General features: G+C 44.5%; 2 protein-coding genes across 19 annotated transcripts in view; one reads left to right on the plus strand and one right to left on the minus strand.

Moving 5' to 3' along the window:
• The window catches only part of STX3 (syntaxin 3), a 59,002-nt gene extending 43,594 nt beyond the window's left edge, over positions 1–15,408 (plus strand). For 5 of the 18 annotated variants that reach the window (XM_063629872.1, XM_063629856.1, XM_063629832.1 and 2 more), the window contains exons 6-10: positions 117–184; positions 1,682–1,790; positions 2,644–2,717; positions 2,925–3,059; positions 4,913–7,159. In XM_063629872.1, the coding sequence (XP_063485942.1) occupies positions 117–184; positions 1,682–1,790; positions 2,644–2,717; positions 2,925–3,059; positions 4,913–5,152 (626 nt within the window). In that variant the 3' untranslated portion in view covers positions 5,153–7,159. Of the gene's footprint in view, positions 1–116; positions 185–1,681; positions 1,791–2,643; positions 2,718–2,924; positions 3,060–3,677; positions 3,780–4,912; positions 12,193–12,716 lie in introns of those variants that run through there. The other 13 variants (XM_063629947.1, XM_063630167.1, XM_063630341.1 and 10 more) reach the window with 11 other exon arrangements.
• A 268-nt stretch (positions 15,409–15,676) lies between these two features.
• MRPL16 (mitochondrial ribosomal protein L16) lies at positions 15,677–20,679 on the minus strand. Its single transcript, XM_055273055.2, has 4 exons — positions 20,461–20,679; positions 19,725–19,790; positions 17,246–17,394; positions 15,677–16,372 (listed from the first exon to the last, which is right to left on the minus strand). The coding sequence occupies exons 1-4, from the start codon at positions 20,513–20,515 to the stop codon at positions 15,887–15,889; spliced, it is 756 nt and encodes a 251-aa protein (XP_055129030.1). The 5' UTR covers positions 20,516–20,679; the 3' UTR covers positions 15,677–15,886.
• Positions 20,680–20,976: the final 297 nt, after the last annotated feature.

Below are 20,976 nucleotides of genomic sequence, written 5' to 3' on the forward strand. Positions count from 1 at the left end.
TACCTGTTACATCTCCATGGGCTGGATGTGTGGGAATGAGTGAGGAAGTTTCTCTGAATAGCATGCTTCTTGGAGGCGCAGATAGGTTGCAAGTATAACCTTCCTCTCATCTTTAGGCATGGAGAAGCATATTGAAGAAGATGAGGTCAGGTCATCAGCAGACCTTCGGATTCGGAAATCCCAGGTAAGACTTTTCCTGGTCTCACGATTATCTAGTCCAATCTCTTATTATTTTCCCTTAACTGTGAAGGGATTTTTTTTTAAATATAATCCTTATTTGAAACTCAATTTGAAGACCTGGTAAAGGAGAACTCTCCAGGTTGAAATAGGGGTCCGGGCCAGAGTCCAGCCCTTTTGGCCCCTCTCTTGTACTCTCCTTCTCTAAGGAGGCCCCTGAAGAGCTTCTTCAGGCTTCCTAGAGCACAGCTTAGGATTTAGTATGCCTCCTTGTTTTATAGGAGAGGAAATTAGTGTCTTCTAACAATTGTTAGTCATTGGTTGTCCAGTTTGGAGCTAGGCACTTTAGGGGTCATCAAAGATATGATCCTTGTCCTTAAAGAACTGGCATGCCATTGAAGTGGCATGGAAAGCTATTACCTAAGACCCAGCAGGAGGACGGGATAAGAAGACACATGCGTGGTGCTCTGAGCATCAAAAGATCTCAGGAAGAATTGAGGGTAGCCAGAGGAGGCTGGGCCAGAGTGCCAACATGAGCAGGCTTAGGAAGTAGTTTCCCCTCTCTCAGAGGCACAGCGGCAGGAGTGAGGCATGCATGTGTGTGTGTTGGCAGCAGTGGTTGGTAGTGGTGGGGGGTGGACGTAAGGGGCAGACATGAAGACAATAGGCTTTCTGAAGAAAAAAGTTTGCTGTGGGATAGTGGACACATAATTTTTAGTAGATAACGTAGTGTCACATTCTAGCGGTCTTTCAGGACCATTCTAGGGAATTTGGATCTGATGTTATAACTTACAGGCATTTGCTTCAGGCAGCAGTATATTAGGAGGATTATTATGGTAGCCATTTGAAAGCTGTTTACAAGTGGGAAAGAAGCAGGAGACTGGAGGTCCCTAGTTAGGTTTTTGCAAGGGTTTTGGTCTAAATTTGCGTGGTGGTAGTGGGTTTGGAAAAAGTATACATATTGGCGATTTTCCAAAGGAGAAACCAGTAAGTAGGGCTTGATGCTGAGAAGTGAGCAAGGAATAAAAATTATTAGGAAGGTTTTAGCTTAGGCATCCAGGGCTGTTGAGATAATGCATCTACTTATAAGCAAGAAAAGTTGGGGAGATGAGTTTAGGGTAAGAACTCAAGGATCTTTGGTAAGTATAACATGTGGGAAGGGAATCTGACAGTTTTAGAATGCAAGCCAAGTGTTGTGCCAGAAAAATGCTACTAGTCCATGTGAATGCAGGGCTCAGAGATTTAGAGATGACCTCTGGCCTCACTATTACCACGTGAGGTCAGCAGTAAACCGGTTTCAGTAAACTGGTGCTGAAACCATGCTTTGGAAAGGGCAGTGGACTCTCCCAGTGGTGCAAAGCTAGGAAACAAAAAACTTGGGTTGACCCCTGGTTTTTTGATTCCAAGTCCAGTGCTACTGTAGATGGCTGTGTAGGGGTGCGGAGGGGTTCTATAACAGTTACAGAACCACTGGGGCCTGACTGCATGTTATATCATCCCACAGCACTCTGTTCTTTCTCGGAAGTTTGTGGAGGTGATGACCAAATACAATGAAGCTCAGGTGGACTTCCGAGAACGCAGCAAAGGGCGAATCCAGCGGCAGCTCGAAATTAGTATGTACTTGAGGTTTAGCGTGTGCCCTCCACCTTTCCTGCCACCGGGTTGTCCATCCCAAGTTTTGAGGCCCTGGTAGAGCAAGCAGGAAGCACATTTTGTGCCTAAGTCTAGGGCAGCTCCTACAGCACTGGCACATCCTGAATGCTGTGCTGTAGGCTGAAAGGGGACACCGTGTTTATCAGGCCCAAGTAATTTTATTGTATGGGGTCCAGCATTGTCTCCTATATAGAGGGGAAATGCTTGCCAAACAGTTGCTCTCCTGTGGACTCATTGTATCATTTTGCTGTCTGTTTGACAGCAAAGCACATTTATGAAATAAAAAGTGTGGTGTAAGTTGCTGGGAGGATTAGAGAAATAAATAAAGCCGTACCCTTTAGGAATGTAATAATGTGGAAGGCAGGGCCTGTGGAGTGGAAGGTGCTTTGGATGAGAGGAATGGTATGAACATAATCAAGAAAGAGCAAGTGTGTTTAGGAGTGGCAGGTTGTCTAGGGTCTGGAAAAAGGGTGTGTCTGGAGTAGCGTAAGGTTAGGTTGGATTGAGGGAGGGCTTGCCCATGAACTAGCATGTTATGAGGGCCTTGGACGCCATAGTGTAGTGAATGGGGCAGGGAAATGTTCTGAGCTGGGAAGCAATGTAATGAGATATGTGCTTTAGGAAGGTAAGTGCTGATAATGTTAAGGATGGCTTGGATTAAGGGAGAAATAAGATGAGTCAGGAGGCAATTGGGGGAGTGTTGTAAAGGCCATGGTCTTTATAGGGAAGTCACGTTCCTAATTTTCGGGGACCTTCTCAGATGGTGTTCCACTGTGATCTTATATTTGACACTCTACTTCTTTTGTTACAAAGCCGGCAAAAAGACAACCGATGAGGAGCTGGAGGAGATGTTGGAGAGTGGCAACCCAGCCATCTTCACTTCTGGGGTGAGAGCCCTGTGTGCTTGGATAGCACATCCCTCTCATGAGCAGGGAGGCCACTGCGGAGCTCATGCAATCCAGCAGGTGGAGGGGGAGCTGCAGGTGCAGGGAGTTCAGGGAGTCAAGGAGCTCCCCAGGAGTGTGCATGAGGGCTGTGGTAGGAGAAGCCTTTCTTGCAGGGGTAGCTAACAGTCTGTGTGTGGCCTGTTGTAGATCATTGACTCACAGATTTCCAAGCAAGCCCTCAGTGAGATTGAGGGACGGCACAAGGACATTGTGAGGCTGGAGAGCAGCATCAAGGAGCTTCACGACATGTTTATGGACATCGCCATGCTGGTGGAGAATCAGGTAAGTGGCAGTGAGTCCCAGCGTGGGGAGGGAGGAGAGGAAAGCTCAGGGTCTCCTGAGAACAGGGAGGAAGGGAATACTGGAAGCCAGTGAGCTAGGGTGGGAGAACCATTGGGAATTTGCATAAAGGAGAAACAGAATCCCATGGGAAAGTGTGCATTCGAATTGAATGTTGGCACTTTGGGTGATCTTAGCCTTGTCACTCTTGCCCGTCCCTATGGCCTTGCAGTCGTTGCTAGTTGATACAGGGTTTGATGTGTTCTGTCAAGTACCCAGTTGCCCTGGATTTTTGATTTTTTTTTTTTTTAAGATGGAGTATTGCTCTGTTGCACAGGCTGGAGTGCAGTGGTGTGATCACAGCTCACTGCAGCTTGACCTCCCAGGCTCAAGCAGTCCTCCCAGGATTTGTCTTTTTTCTTTCTTAAAAATCAGAGATTGGGGCTCCTAATGGTGACATTTTAAAACAGCCTGCTGATGTGGACTAGTTCACTGATGACATTGAAAATGTGATCTTTTCTCTAGTTCACAGGGAAGACTCAGGTTTAACATAAATTTTTATTTTTTTTCCATTTTTTTTTCTGTTTGTATTTTTTTTCAATTTTGGCACCTTTTGTTAAGGCACAGAGCAGACAACAACATGAATGAAGGAGTAGCAAAATAGCATTGACAGAAAGACTCGAAACACTCGTGGTGCTAGTTTGACAGCTTACTTTGTCCCAGGTATGCTTGCTCGGGATAGAATTCTGGATTGCCTGCATAGGGTGCTAGTTTCACATAGTTAGACGGTTCCTAGTTCTTATGGGACAGTTAAGTGTGCCACAGGGTCATGGTGCTGTGCACTGTTGCCGTGAACTTCCAGCTGCTCTGACACTTGGATAGGAGAGAAAATGGCTTCCGTAGTAGGCAGACTACACAACCTAGTTGAAGCTCGAGCACAGCTTGACTAGTTTTTGACGTTGGTTCCCTGCTGAGGGCCTGGGTCCTTCCCCCCATTCCTGGCTGGCCTCTGAGACCATTTCTTAAGTCCCTCCATGCCACCTCTTCTTTTCCCCTACACTGCCTTGCCGAGGAACTGGCTTGAGATTCAAGTGGTGGTAAGTGCCTTGTTCTGTTTACAGACTGCCATAAAGTGATAGAGTTGGGTTGGGTAGTTGAGGAGAATTCCTAAGATGCCTAAGATTAATTGGAGTGATCAAACTTCCCTGTCAGGAAGTGATTGCTAGGAAATGGTTGGGGAGCTTATCAAGAGACCACTGTCTGGAAGGGAAAATATAACCAAATAGCTTGGGTAAACCCAATGTCTGTCAGTTAAAGGGCCTGGAAATAACTTAGAGAAAGCAAATGTTCCCCACCTCAGATAGTTATTGAGCACGTACTGTGTGCCAGGCACTCTTCTGCAGTAGTGAATGTACTCAATTCAGGCTGAATGGTGTTGATTCAGGTCTGAATGACCAGGAAGAGGCCAGCATCCTAGTGATGTCCTAATAACAATGAGATATCCTTATTTCGGTTCCTCTCCATGTGCTTAAGTGTAAAAAAAATAACAAAGGTTGTCCGGGGATATCTCAGAGTATATTTATAGGTAGTTACCAGGCATCTAGACAGTATGTTCTGGATGCCCAGTGGCGTGCTGGTCACAGAGAATTAGTAAAATTCAGTGAATGTTTCTTGAACAAGTGACCGCCACCCCACCACCAAGGACTGTGAGTGGGTGTCCTATGGAAGGCCATGCATCAAGGTTTCTGGATGCTCCTCTTGCCACTGAAGATTGTAAGAAAGATAATCCCTTCCCCACATTGGCTAGGACTATCCTGGGATGGTTACTGGGTGTAACCAGAGTCTGTTCTTTGCAGGGTGAGATGTTAGATAACATAGAGTTGAATGTCATGCACACAGTGGACCATGTGGAGAAGGCACGAGATGAAACGAAAAAAGCTGTGAAATACCAGAGTCAGGCCCGGAAGGTGAGACTCTCATGTGGCCTTCAGAGAAGAGAGTCCATTTTGTTTGCTGTGTCTCGCTCTTTCTCTTCCCTCTCCCTGTCTCTGTTTCTGCTGCCACCACCTCTTGCATCTGGGGAAAGGGATCCATGATTGACCGTATCGAGAACAACATGGACCAGTCAGTGGGCTTTGTGGAACGGGCCGTGGCAGATACCAAAAAGGCTGTCAAGTATCAGAGTGAAGCCCGGAGGGTGAGCACCTTCGTCTCAGCTGTCCTTCGTCTCAGCTGTCTTACTAGTATCTCCTCTCCCGGCCACCCCCACCCGTGTCCTTGAGCCCACGCCTCCCTGCCTGTCGTGGCCTCATCAACCCCTCCCTCAGCCTTTCCTAGAGACCAGCTGCCTGCCCTTCCTTCCCAGGTATGCCTTGCATGGATCTGGCTCACAAGCTATCTCCCCAAGAACCCACACTTGAAAGGCAGTTCTGTAGGATGGATGCACGGCCCAGGTGGTGCTGTTAATCTTCTCCTGGACTTAGCTCATGGGCCTTTCAGATGTTAAACTTGACTCCTCTGTTCAGAAATCTTCTCTTCATTGTCTTCCACTCCAGGCGCCCAAGCCCCGCCTCCCTTCTCTTTTTCTCTACCTTGTACCTAGCTCATGCTAATGCTATCTATACATTATGTCGTATCTGATGGAGCACCTGTTATTTCTGCTTTATAAATGAGACAGTTGAGGGTCGGGCTCAGTAACTGGCTTCAGGCCACCTAGTAAGTAGAGGCACTGAGATTCAAGTTCAGATCCCAATCATTCTCTTTCTACCACACCACTGTATTTGCCCACCCTCTGGTGCCCCTGCTGCTTAAGGGCTTCTAGGCTTCTGTGCTCATGATTGTGGGTATCCAGCTCTGGTGGCTTCTGCTTTTTAGACTTTTCTCCTTTGACTGATTCTCTTGGGCTTTGATATTGTTCTTTACTTCTTTGTTTTTCATCCAACTTTACCTATTGCTTATGCAGGGATTTAGGGGACTGAGAAGTTATTTTACATGGTGAATCCAGGCTGGGTGGCATTTTCTGATATCCAGGCAGTGTACTGTGTCTGACACGTAGGAGTATGGGCAAAAGTAGGAAATTAGAACTCTATCAAAAATGCCTTTACATTCCCTCTTAAAACGGAAAAAATCTGTCAGTGACTTTTTATCTTGGCCAACTGCTCCTTAGAGACCCCATGATAGTGGCTCTGATTCTATCTGTCCACATATACAGAACTGCAGTGAGAGCTGAGAGAGGCCCCATATTTCCCTCTGCTGGCATTCCTAGCCTAGAAGTAATTTAAGAAATTTAAAGTGTCCTAGGCTGGGTGTGGTGGTTCATGCCTATAATCCCAGAACTTTGGGAGGCTGAGGTGAGAGGATTGCTTGAGCCCAGGAATTTGAGACCAGACTGGGGAACATGGGAAGACCCTGTCTCTACAAAAATAAAAAAAATGAGCTGAGCATGGTGGTGCATGCCTATAGTCCTAGGTACTCAGGAGGTTGAGGCAGGAGGATCACTTGAGCCCAGGAGGTCGAGGCTACAGTGAGCCATGATCATGCCACTGCACTCTAGCCTGAGTGATAGAGAAAAACCCTGTCTTAAAAATAAATAAAGTATCCTAGAAGGATGTCTGTGTGTAGAGATGTAGGCCTCTTATTCAGACTGGTAAGATATTTTCTATGTGGAGGTGACAGGGGTTGGGTTTTGGATGAGTTGTTATTTTTTTGGTTGTTTGTAATAATGATTTGTTTTTGTCTTATTCCTCTCTCCAGAAATTGATAATTATCATTGTGCTAGTAGTTGTGTTGCTGGGCATTTTAGCATTGATTATTGGACTTTCCGTTGGGCTGAAATAAGAGTGGCCTAAGAGGCTGCTGCACTGAAATGTAAGTAAACGAGTGGTTCTTGGGGACTCTGGATTTGGCCCCTCAAGAGGAAATTAGCTTGAGATTTCATATTCCTCTTCTTTCCCCCTATGATTGTCCTTGGACACACTGAGCTTTCTAAAACTTTCAGTAGCCTGTGGATTATCTCCTTACAGTTCTATTGGTTTCTGGCTGCAGTACGTGGATGAGCTCTCCATTTGCTCTTATCTTGTAGATTCTGTCCCCAATCTCTGTCTTGTCGTATTTCTTACCACTTCTCCCAGCATACCTGAGCACCCCAGGTGACTCCCCTTAGGAGGCATGCTCCTAAGTTTGGTACACCTCTGTCTTGGATCTGGAGTCTGTCTTCTGAATTCTTACTGATTTTCATGGATGTTGGGCTTTACTTTCTCTATCCTTTTCAATGTAAATGAAACTCTGAATTGGGATTTGGATTTGCAGAGTTTGTTGCTGACTGGTTGGGTCTTAAATGATGATAGTTAACACACTTTTGATTGTTGTGTTGTACCAGACAATGTACTAAACACCTTATACACATATCATTGAATCCTTACAATGTCCTTTGAGATACAATATTATGCACATTTTACAGACAAAGAAACTCAGTCAAAGAGAATGTTGAATAACAGGGCCAAGTTCACCCAGCTAACAGTGGACCTAGCTTCTCTTTGTAAAAGAAGGTAGCCACTTACCATTAACTATAAAGCCTGGAGAACCTTAGAGGATAGTGATGCTAAAATTTAGACTATTAATTTTCTTGAAAATTTGTTAAAAATGATAGACTTACCACTGAATCATTGTTTGTTTTTGTTTGTTTTTTTGTTTTTTTGTTTTTGAGACGGAGTCTTGCTCTATCTCCCAGGCTGGAGTGCAGTGGCATGATCTCGGCTCACTGCAACCTCTGCCTCCTGGATTCAAGCAATTCTCCTGCCTCAGGCTCCTGAGTAGCTGGGATTACAGGCACATGCCACGGTGCCCTGCTAATTTTTGTATTATTAGTAGTGATGGGGTTTTGCCATGTTGGCCAGAATGGCCTCAGAACTCCTGACCTCAGGTGATTTGCCCGCCAAAGCTGGGATTACAGGCGTGAGCCACTGCGCCCGGCCTGAATCACATTTTGGTTGTTGTTGTTTTTTGTTTGTTTTTTGAGACGAAGTCTGGTTCTTGTCCCCCAGGCTGGAGTGCAGTGGCGTGATCTCAGCTCACTGCACCCTCCGCCTCCTGGGTTCAAGCGATTCTCCTGCCTCAGCCTCCCGAGTAGCTGGGATTACAGGCACCTGCCACCACGCCCAGCTAATTTTTGTATTTTTAGTAGAGACGAGGTTTCACCATGTTGGCCATGCTGGTCTCAAACTCCTGACCTCAGGTGATCCACCCGCCTCGGCCTCCCAAAGTGCTGGGATTACAGGCGTGAGCCACCGCACCTGGCCTGAATCACATTTAATAGTAGTGAGCATATCAATCTGGTTATTGGGACTATTAAGACTTTTGTGACTTTAAAACAAAATTTTTGTTGTTGTTGAGATGGTGTGTTGCTCTGTCGCTCAGGCTGGAGCACAGTGGCGCAATCTTAGCTCACTGCAACCTTCTGCCTCAGCCTTCTGAGTAGCTGGGACTATAGGTGTACACCAACATGCCAGGATAACTTTTATATTTTTTGTAGAGACGGGGTTTTGCCATGTCACCCAGGCTGGTCTTGAACTCGTGGACTCAAGCGATCCACCTGCCTTGGCCTCCCAAAGTGCTAGGATTACAGGCATGAGCCACTGCGCTCAGCCAGTGACTTTTAAAATATTTTTCTGAATAAAATATAGCATGCATTGTTAAAAAAAACTATAAAATACAGAAAACATAAAACTAATGAACTTTTAATATTATTGCTGATAACCTTGTGGCATGTTCACATACTCAGACATAGTTTTACATAGTTCAGACTATATTATCCATAGTTTTGTACCTAGTTAGCATTATTCCACAGCATTAAAATCTCTTTGTAAATCTAATTTTCAATGTGAGATTGTGGCCATACTCTCAAATATTTAACATTTTCACAATGTTGGAGGTTTATGTTATTTTTCTATAGCTAACAGTGTGACTAACCTTATTTAATATTTTTCTCATTTAAATTTTCTCTTTATTACCAACTCATATAAGTTGGATTACTGAAATAACGGGTATAAACATTTTTAAGACTTGGCATATAATACCATGGCAGTACCCAGAGCTGTGCCTTCCTTTTGTATTTGTTTCGATGTGTCCCTTCTTATTCCTCCTCCTTCCATGTGACCACAGGATCTAAAAGTCAGCTTATTATAGCATTGAGCATTCAACTTCATCTGAAAGATAAGCAACAGTGAGATGAACAGCCTCTCATAGACAGGTGGTTGGTTGATTTTTTTTTCCCCTCTTTTTTCTGTCACTTGGAGTCTAGCCCTTGACTTTTTTGTATGTGAACTTTAAATTTAAATTTTGGTTTGGCTCTGAACAATCTGATTGAAATAGATGTTGAAATTTTAAAAAGATATAAGAGTTGTTATTTTTCCATATCCTTGGATGAAACATGATGTGCAAATTCGTGTTGCCCCTTTCTATTCCTAATTCCAGGACTTCAGAAGGTATATGAATCATTAAGAGGAGCAGACTAATTAATATGTTGTTTTTGCTTGACTAACCCTATCTTTAACCTGCTAAATTGCTGAGCAGTTGTTAAGCTGCTTTTTTTGTAGGGTATTGCATGTTCCCTAGCAAAGTCAAGACTGATTGTTGCCTAGGTCTGGACTCCCCTCTTCCTCCATGTCACCCAAGGGAGAGAGGTCTCTGAACAGGAGGGTAGATAGTGTGTTTATATTTCCTAGTAATGTGCCAGCTGCTTGCTCTAAGATCATAGTGTCCTCATTTTACAGACGGGGAAAGAGCAATGAAGTCAAGGAACTTGCCCAAGACTACATAGCTCATAAGGTGGAGCAGCCATAATATGACCCCTGAACTTTTTCCATATGCTTTTCATTGTGTCCTTCTGTTTTCTAAAAGAAAGGCAGCAGGGAGTTCATGAAGATCGAGAACCAGAAAGCAGCTCCTGCAGCCTGTCTTCAGGAGCGGCGCTGCTGTGGGACCTGCAGAGCAGGTGTTTTCACTAGGGACTGTCCCTTCCCATCACATCCTTCCATGGGTGTGGACAGCCTGTGAGAAGGCTTATAAAAGGCCTAGAGGCTTTTCTGTTTTTTTTCCCCTCTCACAGTAGGGCTTTTTGTTCTTTGTACAGTGGGATATTTAACTCCAGGTTCCGTCCTGGGTTTGTCTATTTCATAGTGATTTCTGGTGTTTCCTCCCCACCTTCCAGGTTTGTGGCTGGCTCCTTCTGTTGCCCTTTGCCTTCTTCCTGTGTACTGATCAGCTCCTCCTTTCCCTGCCTCCTAGAAACTGATTTCACTCCAGACTGGTGTAGCCACCCTTGTCTTCAGATGAGAATGGAGTCTGAATGGCCTTCCTGAGAGCGAGTGCGACCCGTTCCTTTGTTTCCTTGCGACCACCCTTGGACCTGACTCAGCTAACAATCTGGCCCTGGGGGAATGTGATCTACCTGATGCGACCCTGAGTTCTCCTCAGAGCCTCCTCCTGCCCCAGCAGCTCTCAAGTACCTTTTCTCCTGGACTGTGTGAACCCACCCAGCTTTCTTCCTCCCTGTTGTGTGTCAGATTATGCCTTGCACCTGGGAAAGCTCTTGTGAGACCCTCCCAAGGTGCTGTATTTTTCTACCTCATGGAGTATTCTCCCAGAAACTGCCATGTATTTTTTTAGGGGAGTATCTTTAACAAAGCAGAAGGATTCTTCTAAGTTTGGCAACAAGAAGGCTTGGATCTGAGTCTTCTACCTGGCAGGATGCCAATCCTGTTTGTTGTCCGTATGTCCTGAAAACATGAGGGACTGGCAGATGTCATTTTGGTCTGAAGAGCTGACTTGTTTGAAATTCAGCCTTAAATTAAGCTCTTAGTTGTTCAGCTTGGGGGGCAACTTTGATTTTTCTCTGTGTTGTAGTCTCTCGTATTTACTCAAGGAGGGACCAGGATGATACAGTCATCTGAGGTTATGCTTTGCAAAAGGCTGAGGGTATGGAATATGTTTCCATGTCTGAGTCTTAGAAACTGGCTGTTCATTGTTAGAAAGTGATGCTTTGTGAGACTATTGCCTTGGGGCCAAAAATAATCAGGGATTTTAAATTGGACAAGGGACAAGGTGCTAGAATCCTAAACTCTGGAAATATTTCATGACACTGGTGTATTCACTCATGTGTTCCAGATATATTCTAATTGTGTATGAGATGTATGTACATATAAGTGTGTGTCTCAGGAAGTAGGAAATAAAAATGGAAGCTATTATGACCTCAAAAAAAAAAAAAAAAGCCAACTTTGAGCTAGGATAAAAATTGGGTAAAGGACATTTGCTTACCTGCAAATGAATCACTGTGGAAATGTGATCTTCCCATATCATCAAGAAACTTGTTTTCTGGATGAATACTGGGAGAATAAAATGAGAACTCTGGAGTGAGCTAAATTGATCCCAATTAAGTTTTTCTGCTTAGCAGACAGAAAGTATAATTTTTTGACACCCTTCCCCACCTGCTGCCTATGCTAGGCTTGTCCTGAGAACATCCCTCAGTAACTTGATATTCACATGGCCTACAGGATGTCCCATCTGCAGGGCTGAGTCAGTTGGGGAACACCAGAGGCTACACAGTAGCTCTTCCTGCTACTGGGTTAATGAGCTTGGCAGATTCTTTGTCTCACTCAATTCTTACCATGGAAGCAGCAGCAGCAGCTGCCAGGAAATCTTCAAGTGTAGTGTCTGTGCTAACCCAGTGGTAAATCCCTTAGATCCCCTGCTGGTCTCTGGCAGTCTCCTTAATTTTGGGTACCACGTATATTTTCAGCTTTGACTTTAACACTTTCTAGGATAGGGTGAGCACCCTTAATCCAGGCACTGTCCATTAGCTTCCTTTGCAAAGGCTACTTACGGCTGGTCACAATCCAGCACTCAGACAGAGCCAAGGCGATATGCTCTTGCCCATGGCTATGATGTCAGACAGTGGATGGGCTCCAGCAACAAGAGACAAAATCACTAAAGGCCTTTGCTCTCCTCTGACATTGAGGCCTGGGGCTTACAGTTTGGAATACAACATGTGAAGGTTTTTGTTGTTTGTATTTTTTAAATGTAAACTTGATTATTTTATTGCTAATTTAAAAATAAAAATGACTTTGTATTGATTGTGAAATGGTTCTGGCTCTGTCTCCATGCAGAAACACAGTGGTCTGGTGCCACCATGTGGTGATTTTTATTCAGGTTGTAGAATGTAGTTCACATCTTTTTAAGCCATGTGCTGGATCAGATGGTTCAAAAGTGCAATTTTTGAACATGGTTTAACTCCCACAGAATGCAGTGTAACTATGTTTGTGTTTCAGATTTGAGGTGTTCCCCTGAAAAGAATTTGGTTCAGTCCTTGGGAGTATCTGGCTTTAGGAGGAAGTGGGGGAGATCTGTCACGATGTTATCCAGAAGGCGGAATGACCATACCAAACATCCTCTGGGAATCCTTTTGATCTAACTTTTGAATGTCTCACCAAAAGTAACATTTCTGTTGGCATTCTGGGTCCTAGAAGCCAGATCCATCTCCTTTTTCCTTTTGTTGCTCTCTTCCTTCACACCCTCTTCCATGTCCACATGCACTTGTCTCCCTGCAGAATACTTTTTGCGATGATGTTTCTCATGTATTCTTTCTTTCCTTGTCTGGATGAGCAGAAGAAGATCATGATCATGATCTGCTGTATTATCCTTGCGATCATCTTAGCTTCCACCATTGGGAGCATATTTGCCTGAAAAAGGTGAGCCATCTATGGGGAGGGTCAGGCCTTCTTTCACTGACTTGAAACCTTTGCATCTTGGGGGCACTCTAGGTGCCTTAATCTGGGTGGGATTAGGTGCTAATAAAGGTTACAGAAAACTAAAGAAAGGGATGTTTCAGAGACAGAAAAATGAGTGAAGAATGAACTGTTAGCAGGTAGTCTGTGGGAGGAGAGGGGGAGACAGAAGGTGGCAATCTGTCCTATAACCTGGTGTGGCAGAATGCTTTGTACAGGTGAAGGATATTGATTCCTGCTAAACAGTTTGAGCCTTGGTATGTGGAAGTGACAAAAGGAACAAGAATTAGTTCTTGCATTAGGTGCATCTTGAACTTTTTGGAAGAGGGCCAGCCACACAGTAAATTCAAATTAAATTTCTTCCCTTTCACGATTAATAAAAGTTAACACAGACTTGTGTATAGTCCCTTACCCTGGGTAAGAGAGGGATTTGGTGATCCCAACCACGAACACCATGCTATATAATCTATGATTTTTTTCCTCCATTTTTCTATTATTTCCCACAGCCCTCACAGATTGATCGACTGGCATTTCTAATCCTCCTTCCACTTCTGTGGTACCATCACTTCTCCACGCAGACTCCTCATCAGCTTCTCCTCTTTCCATTATGAAACTTCTTAAACAGGGCAGCAATCAACTACTTATTAAGAATTATGCAAAGAACAAACGTATACAGAATTGGGTGGAGGACAGGGACAGGGAGTACAGATACACAGCTGATTAGGCAGAGGACTGATTAGGAGGACTGCAGGGTAGAGAAGCAAGCAGAGTGGGTGCCTCTTTAGGAAGTGAAACTTACAGCCTGCGCGTGCAGTATGGCTGTGATGGGCAGATATTGTAGCACACCTAACTCAACAGGATCTTACTTGAACTGCTGTGAGTTGGTCAAGTCAGGGCACTTCTGCTCTTCAGGCTCCTCTAGGTCTCACCTTTGACCACCCTACATATGTTTCCTCTTTCAGGCTTCAGTAGTAGTCTTCAAAGTGAAGTTTATCTAAGGATAAGCACATGCCTATCTTGCTCACTGCTGTGTCCCCACTTTTTAGCACAGCGCCTGCTGCTTACAGGTACTCAAATATCTGCTGACTTAATTACTTATAATTAAGCTCTTATTTCAGTCATGGACAAATCCTTGGGTTTGACTCCTAAACTCTTTAAGGTACCGATGAGAACGTGGTTTGTTACTATCAGAGGCTGTGTAAAGCCGCTTGGGAATGGGCTGATCTACTTATGCAAAAATGCTACCAACCTTTCTCCCCATTACCACAACATGAAACTTTAAAGTGCTTTTTCTATGGGTGGTGATGGTGGAGTTCTAGCAACAGCCTCTTAATCTGTGGAGAAGATGGCTGGCCCCAGGACTGTGGTTCAATAACGAAATACAGGCCCACAAAATAAAAGAAACAGGTTTATAGTATGACTGAACTCACACATCAGTAGAACACTCTATGAACCATAACAAAGAACAGATAAAGGTGTCAGGTGAGAAAGGTGAATGAGGTTATCACTCACTTCACCTCTCACCTGATTTGTGTTGCTAGCTGAAACTGCTGGCCAGTAATGTATGTGTAAGAAACTGTTATAGGCCAGGCACGGTGGCTCATGCCTGTAATCCCAGCACTTTGGGAGGCCGAGGCAGGTGGATCACCTGAGGTCAGGAGTTCAAGACCAGCCTGACCAACGTAGTGAAACCCCCTCTCTACAAAAAAAAAATGCAAAAATTAGCCAGGCATGGTGGCTTGCACCTGTAATCCCAGCTACTTGGGAGGCTGAGGCAGAATTGCTTGAATGCAAGAGGCGGAGGTTGCAGTGAGTCGAGATCGCGCCACTGCACTCCCAGCCAGGGCAACAAGAGCGAAATTCCGTCTCAAAAGAAAAAAAAAGAAAAAGAAAGAAAGTGTTCTTAATATTTAATACTGTCCCCAATTCCATTCAAGTTTCAGTTGTGTTCAGCTTTAAAGCCAGCTATGTGAATGTGAGTTCTAGTGCAGATAACTTTATTTAGTGATTATGTAACTAAAATTCATGAAAAAATCACAGTATACAACTGTGAGGAGCACACAACTGCTAAGTTTGTACTTTTGAAATTAAATTATTCTTTGTTTGATACCTTATTTTTTAAGAAAGTGGGATTAAAAAATATTTTGGTCAGTGCAGTTTTCTACCCACCTTCAAAAGCCAATGCTTTGATACTTCTATTAATTTGTGCTTCCTTTAGTTTTAATAGGGGATAGAAGACTGCAGCTGGTTAGGTCTGGAGAACATTAATCTGGGCAAACAGAGCTGGAGCTGTGAGGATCTGAGTCCCAGAGGGCCCTCTTTCACTAGCAGTAAGAATTTAAGTGGTGCATGGCACATAGCACTGTACTAGATTCTGCAGGGGCACAAACATAGAGCCAAACACCCTCCCTCTTTGGAGAATTTCAGACCCAAAAAAGGCGATGCAGTTCTAACTTTTGTCATCGGTTCCTTTTGCTAAAAGGCAACGGGTATGTTCCTTGCCTATTGTCCAACATCCCCCTTCCAAGATTGTGAGAAGATGGGTAGCTGGGCATCAATAAATGTTGAATGAATTGACCTATGTACTGTTGTTTTTTTCTTACTCTAAAAATGTGTTTTTAACCTAGTAAAATATCACAGAAACTGGCTCCTGAAGTGTGTACATATAAAAGGCAGTATAAACATTTAAGTGAGACTCGCATCATAGATGGGGGAATACAAACATTTGTTTCAGCCTTCATGTTCATTCTTACACCCCAGGAGGACCAAGAACTCTTTACAGTCATTCAGGCCTATTTCTTAATCTTTTAAGGGATTAAGAATGACCAATGAGAAGTTATATCCTGAAGTGATGTTTAAATTTTATTTAATAAAAATACAGTTTTCTTTTTAAATCAACAAATAACATTGTTTTTCAGAAATCATCTTCTCATATGCTGCTCCTTAGTTATGGCTTAAGAGCTACCCAAAGACTTTAGTGGGTAGGCTGAGGGGAATAGAAATGCAGAATCCTCCTTTCAATAGCCTATATACAGTTATCTCCTACACTCACTACACACGTTTGGGCATGTAGAACTTGCCCCAGTATTTCCCCTTGTGGGTCAAGTCATATGGGCTCAGTACTTTCCGTATGCCCAGCATGTTGGCAGTGGCTATTCGCTCAAATGTCCAGGGGTTTTGGTTGTTACGTTCTCTTTCCTCTTGATCTTTTCGCATCTTCTCTAGAGTCTCACGGCTCACAGCCTTTGCTGCGAAGGGCAACTTGTGGGCAACCTGGTCAAGGAAACCTTGCACTTCTTCGAATTCACAACGCCCACCCATCTCTACAACAAGGCGGCCAGCCTTCACAGGTGTCACGTAGTGGTCAATGGCACCTTTGCCTCCCCCCATGCGTTGCCCAACACTTTTGCGAGTGATGGGCTTGAAAGGGGCTGGTACTCGCCATTTGGCAAACATGTTCTTGGGGTCCATAGAGCGGTTGATTGTCAGGCGCATCATTTCAAAGTGGCCCCAATGCAGGTAGCCACCACCCAATGCCTAAAAGTGAATGGGAGAATTAGAAACACATGCGGACTTCAATATCTTCTATGGGCTCTATTATTTTTTCTCTTCTAGTAAGTGTGGCTTCAATGATACGATTGAAAATAAAAATCTAAGTTCTAATAAGTCCCATGGAGATAAAGCCTAGGGTACACAGTAATAGGGTGAAGGGGGACCCATTTCAGTGGAGAGCCAGGAAGGCTTCTTTGAAGAAGTGACATCTAAAGCTAAGACCAGAATAAAAAGAACTAGCCAAGGGAAAAGAGAGGAGTGTGCCAGGCATAAGAAAGGCTTATGTGGAGGCCCTGGCACAGCAGAGGGCTTGGCAAGTTGAACAGAAGCCAATGTGGCTGGAGTAGGGTGAGGAATGGGGAGAGTGGGCAGCAGGTTCTGAGAGGTCAGTGGGGGTGATTATGTAGGCTGCAGGAAGAGGACTTTAGAATATCACTCTGGCTGCCTGGTGGAAAATAAATCCTAATGCACACCCATTTGTGTGGCTGCTGACATCAAGTCTTCATGGAAGCTACTCAACAAGTAAGGAAACAGCTGTCTTCCACATCCTATATTGTGGATGGTTTTATTTTTACCAGGGCTTGAAAAGATCTCATGATCTGATTATGGGGCAAATTACCTAGCCCCTTCCTTCTCCTGCTTTTACGTTATTTTCACTCTACATTAAAAAAAAAAAAAGATGTATAACCCAAATGTTTACTGGGTACCCAGTAGCCTCTGTACATATCAGTTTAAAGAGCAACTGGTGGCAGTTCTAATAAAAACTGTGGAGGAAGAGACTAAATTATCTCAAGGAGTATGAGATTTTGTTATTCCCTAGCTTCCATCCCATTGCTGCTTGATGCTGAATTCACTCACCAAGATTGCAAAATTGCCTTCTGTAAACTCCGTAGCTTCAGTGGAAGGTCCCCGTATGTCACTTAAATTTTTAGGTTCTCTTCTTACTTTTGGCACAAGTGGTACCCTTTCAATAAATCTAAGCTTGGGTTTTTCAGGAATGGAAACATCTAAAAGAAGCACAAACAACCAGGATAAAGTAAAACTACACATCTCAAAAGATCTATTTTCCTAGAAGGATTTATAACAGGTGAAAGTCTTAATTTCTTTCTTCTTCATTTTTTGGTAGAGACAGGGTCTCACTATGTTGCCCAGGTTGGTTTCAAACTCCTGGCCTCAAGTGATTTTCCTGCCTTTACCTCCCAAAGTGTTGGGATTACAAGTGTGAGCCACCATATCCAGCCTGAAAGTCTTAAAGTTACCACTGAACAGTAACTGTAAAGGTATATTACATTTTTGCAGATGCTTTTAGTGACACTGGACTCTTCTGGCTGTGACAGTGGCTAATGCAAATGTTTCTAAAACTTTATTTTATTTTATTTTTTTTGAGACAGAGTCTTGCTGTCGCCCAGGCTGGAGTGCAGTGGCACGATCTCGGCTCAGTGCAGGCTCCGCCCCCCGGGGTTCACGCCATTCTCCTGCCTCAGCCTCCCGAGTAGCTGGGACTACAGGCACCCACCACTTCGCCCGGCTAATTTTTTGTATTTTTTTAGTAGAGACGGGGTTTCACTGTGTTAGCCAGGATGGTCTTGATCTCCTGACCTCGTGATCCGCCCACCTCGGCCTCCCAAAGTGCTGGGATTACAGGCGTGAGCCACCGCACCCGGCCTCTAAAACTTTAAAGACAGCAAAGTTTTATCCTCTGAATCCAAATGCACTTATTAATCACCAACTCTGTGCTTAACACTGTAACAGGGATTGTTTGGAAATCACTAGTTTGCTTAATCTTTAAAATAACTTTATAGCCTTGGTATTCTTTCAGGGCTCCCTTTTTAAAAATTTTAAACTTGTCAAAGTTAACACAGCTATATCAAAGGGCCAAATTTGATAATTTGGTAATTCAGCTCAGTGAATTACCAGAAAGTGAACACATGAACACACATCACTATTACCCAGATCAACAAACAGGATATTAGGCAGGTAGTATTTTTAATCTCCATTTTATAGAAGAGGAACCCGAGGGCTAAAAACATTTTATAATCTGGTCTATGCCATCCAGTTCAACAGCAAAGCTACATACCATGTCACAAAAATATATACATATATTTCCCTGCCTCTCTGGATGTTAATGGGGGTAGTGGAAGAATACTATATTGTACATAAAAATATCTAAGTTCTCCAGCTCTGCCACATTCTTGTTGAGAAACTTACAACCTAGGAATCCTTTGATCAATGCTCTTTCTCTCATATATGCAGGGACTTTTTATGCTTAGACCTGCACAGGTCAGTGTGCCAGGTTTGGGTGCGTGGGCAAAACTTCAGGCCAGACATGTGACATCTTCTTTATCATCCTTACTTGACAATTTGGGGAAAAAAGTTAACATACAAATCATTTTTTTAAATTTCTAAAGTGAACCAAGTATGGCTTTATAATGGAGACAAACACAAAATAGAATAGTTTGAGGAAATATCAAATTATTACTATCAGAGTTTCAGAAGCTGCCCCTCAGCTTCTATATGTAGCTACAGAGAAACTTAGTAATGCTTTCTTTCACCTACAAGTCAAAATGTACTTTTAAAACATATGGTGGTTTAACAATTCTGCACAGAAGACCCTCAGATGTACAGACCCTATTCATTTTTTTGAGGGTTCCAGTATATTTCTTTTTTAAAAAGTAAACTAGTTTTACGATATTGTGGCTTAAATTTAACAAATTAAAGCTTTTTCATATATCGTTAGATGACTGCATATATGTAAACTTATTTGGAAAGAACATCAAAAGTCCAGATTTTTTTTTTTTCTTTTGAGACAGAGTCTCACTCTGTTGCCCAGGCTGGAGTGCAGTGGCCTGCTGAGTAGCTGGGATTACAGGTGTAAACTACCACGCCCAGCTAATTTTTTGTATTTTTAGTAGAGACGGGGTTTCACCTGGTTGGCAGGCTGGTCTCCAACTCCTGGCCTCAAGTGATCCACCCGCCTCCGCCTCCTAAAGTGCTGTGATTACAGGCGTTAGCCACCATACCCGGCCAAAAATCCAGATTTCAGGCCAATGACTACTGGCTGAGTGGACCATGGGACACACACCAGTGGGAGGCGTTAGGGGAGCTATCTCATTAGACGCTGCTCCGTAAGAGCAGGGAACTTTTTTGGTTTCCTTTGTTCTTTGATTTATTTCTAGTGCTCAGAATATTGGTTAGCAAAACTGTAAGCTCTAAAAACATATTTATTGAAAGAGTGAACGGGGATGGGAAACACGAGAACACTCCTATGTCATCTCCCACCCGCTCCTGGTTTCTATCAGAGAAAAGATTTACAAACAGGAGAAAGACAAGCTCTCACCTTCAAAACTTGGTACTGGGAGCAGTGTCTTTAGGCCAGCACTGGCGGGGAGGGGTGCCCAAGAATCTACAAAGACAAATCAAGTTAAATGACGAAGGTAACAAGGCCGGGACCCCGATATAACCTGGGACAAAGGTACTACTTATTTTTATTTATTTTTTTGAGACGGAGTCTTGCTCTGTCGCCCAGGCTCCAGTGCAGTGGCGCGATCTCGGCTCACTGCAACCTCCGCCTCCCGGGTTCAAGAGATTCTCCTGCCTCAGCTTCCCGAGTAGCTGGGATTACAGGCGCCCACGACCACGCCCAGCTAATTTTTTTGTATTTTTAGTAGAGATGGGGTTTCACCATGTTGGCCGGGCTGGTTTCTAACTCCTGACCTCAAGTGATTCGCCCGCCTCGGCCTCCCAAAGTGCTGGTATTAAAGGCATGAGCCACCGCGCCCGCCCAAAAGTACTTCCGCCGGAGGAGTCTTGTGTGGGATGCGGATTCCACTAAATGGACTCAAAGGCTCAGGCTCCGCAAAAGGCTAGCCGGCGTCTCTGGGCGCCGACTCCGACGCAGCTGTGACTCTCTTGCACGAACCCCTACGGCGGAGGTAGGCGGTGGGATAGCGTAGTCCCTAACCAGTGCTTCACCAAGCATATGCAGAGCCGCCTTTTGGGTTAGGGAGAAAAAGCACTGGAGGGTGGGGCAGGAAGAGGGGTAAAGTCTTTAGGAACCAAAAGGGACTTCTGACCTGACAAGGGCACCCGCAGGAGCGGCGCACTAGCGCGAGCCAGCAGCCTCCACATGGTCACAGGCGTCCGGCGGCGCGGAGCTCCCCCAGCGACTCCAGCTGTCTCCTGCACCAAGGTAGGCAGCGGACCTCTACTACCGAGCTGGAGGAATAGGCTCAGGACACCGCTCAGTGGGGCCGGAAGTTGTGTTCACTCCGGTCCACTCCGCAGAGTCCCGACGGAAGCAAAACAAACTCGAGCGACTGGGGTTGAGTTCCGGCGGAGGTTGAGTTCCTCCGGTCAAAGGCGCCGTCCGCCCAGCCACGCGCAGGTTCCCTGTTGGCTTTCTAGGGTTCTCCTTCCAATCCCCAGTCTTTCCCCAGAAGAAGAGCGCGGCGGGGCGGGGAGTCTTTTGTTTTATTTATTTATTTTTCTGCGGAGTACAACTGTCAGTGCCTGCCGGTTGCTTAGCAAGGTGATCCCTTACGATTCACAGCCTTTGAGATCTTTTGCTAGGGGACCCCTCAAAGACATTC

This window comes from Symphalangus syndactylus, chromosome 1 (assembly GCF_028878055.3).
Source record: "Symphalangus syndactylus isolate Jambi chromosome 1, NHGRI_mSymSyn1-v2.1_pri, whole genome shotgun sequence".
In the NCBI taxonomy this organism is placed as follows: domain Eukaryota; kingdom Metazoa; phylum Chordata; class Mammalia; order Primates; family Hylobatidae; genus Symphalangus; species Symphalangus syndactylus.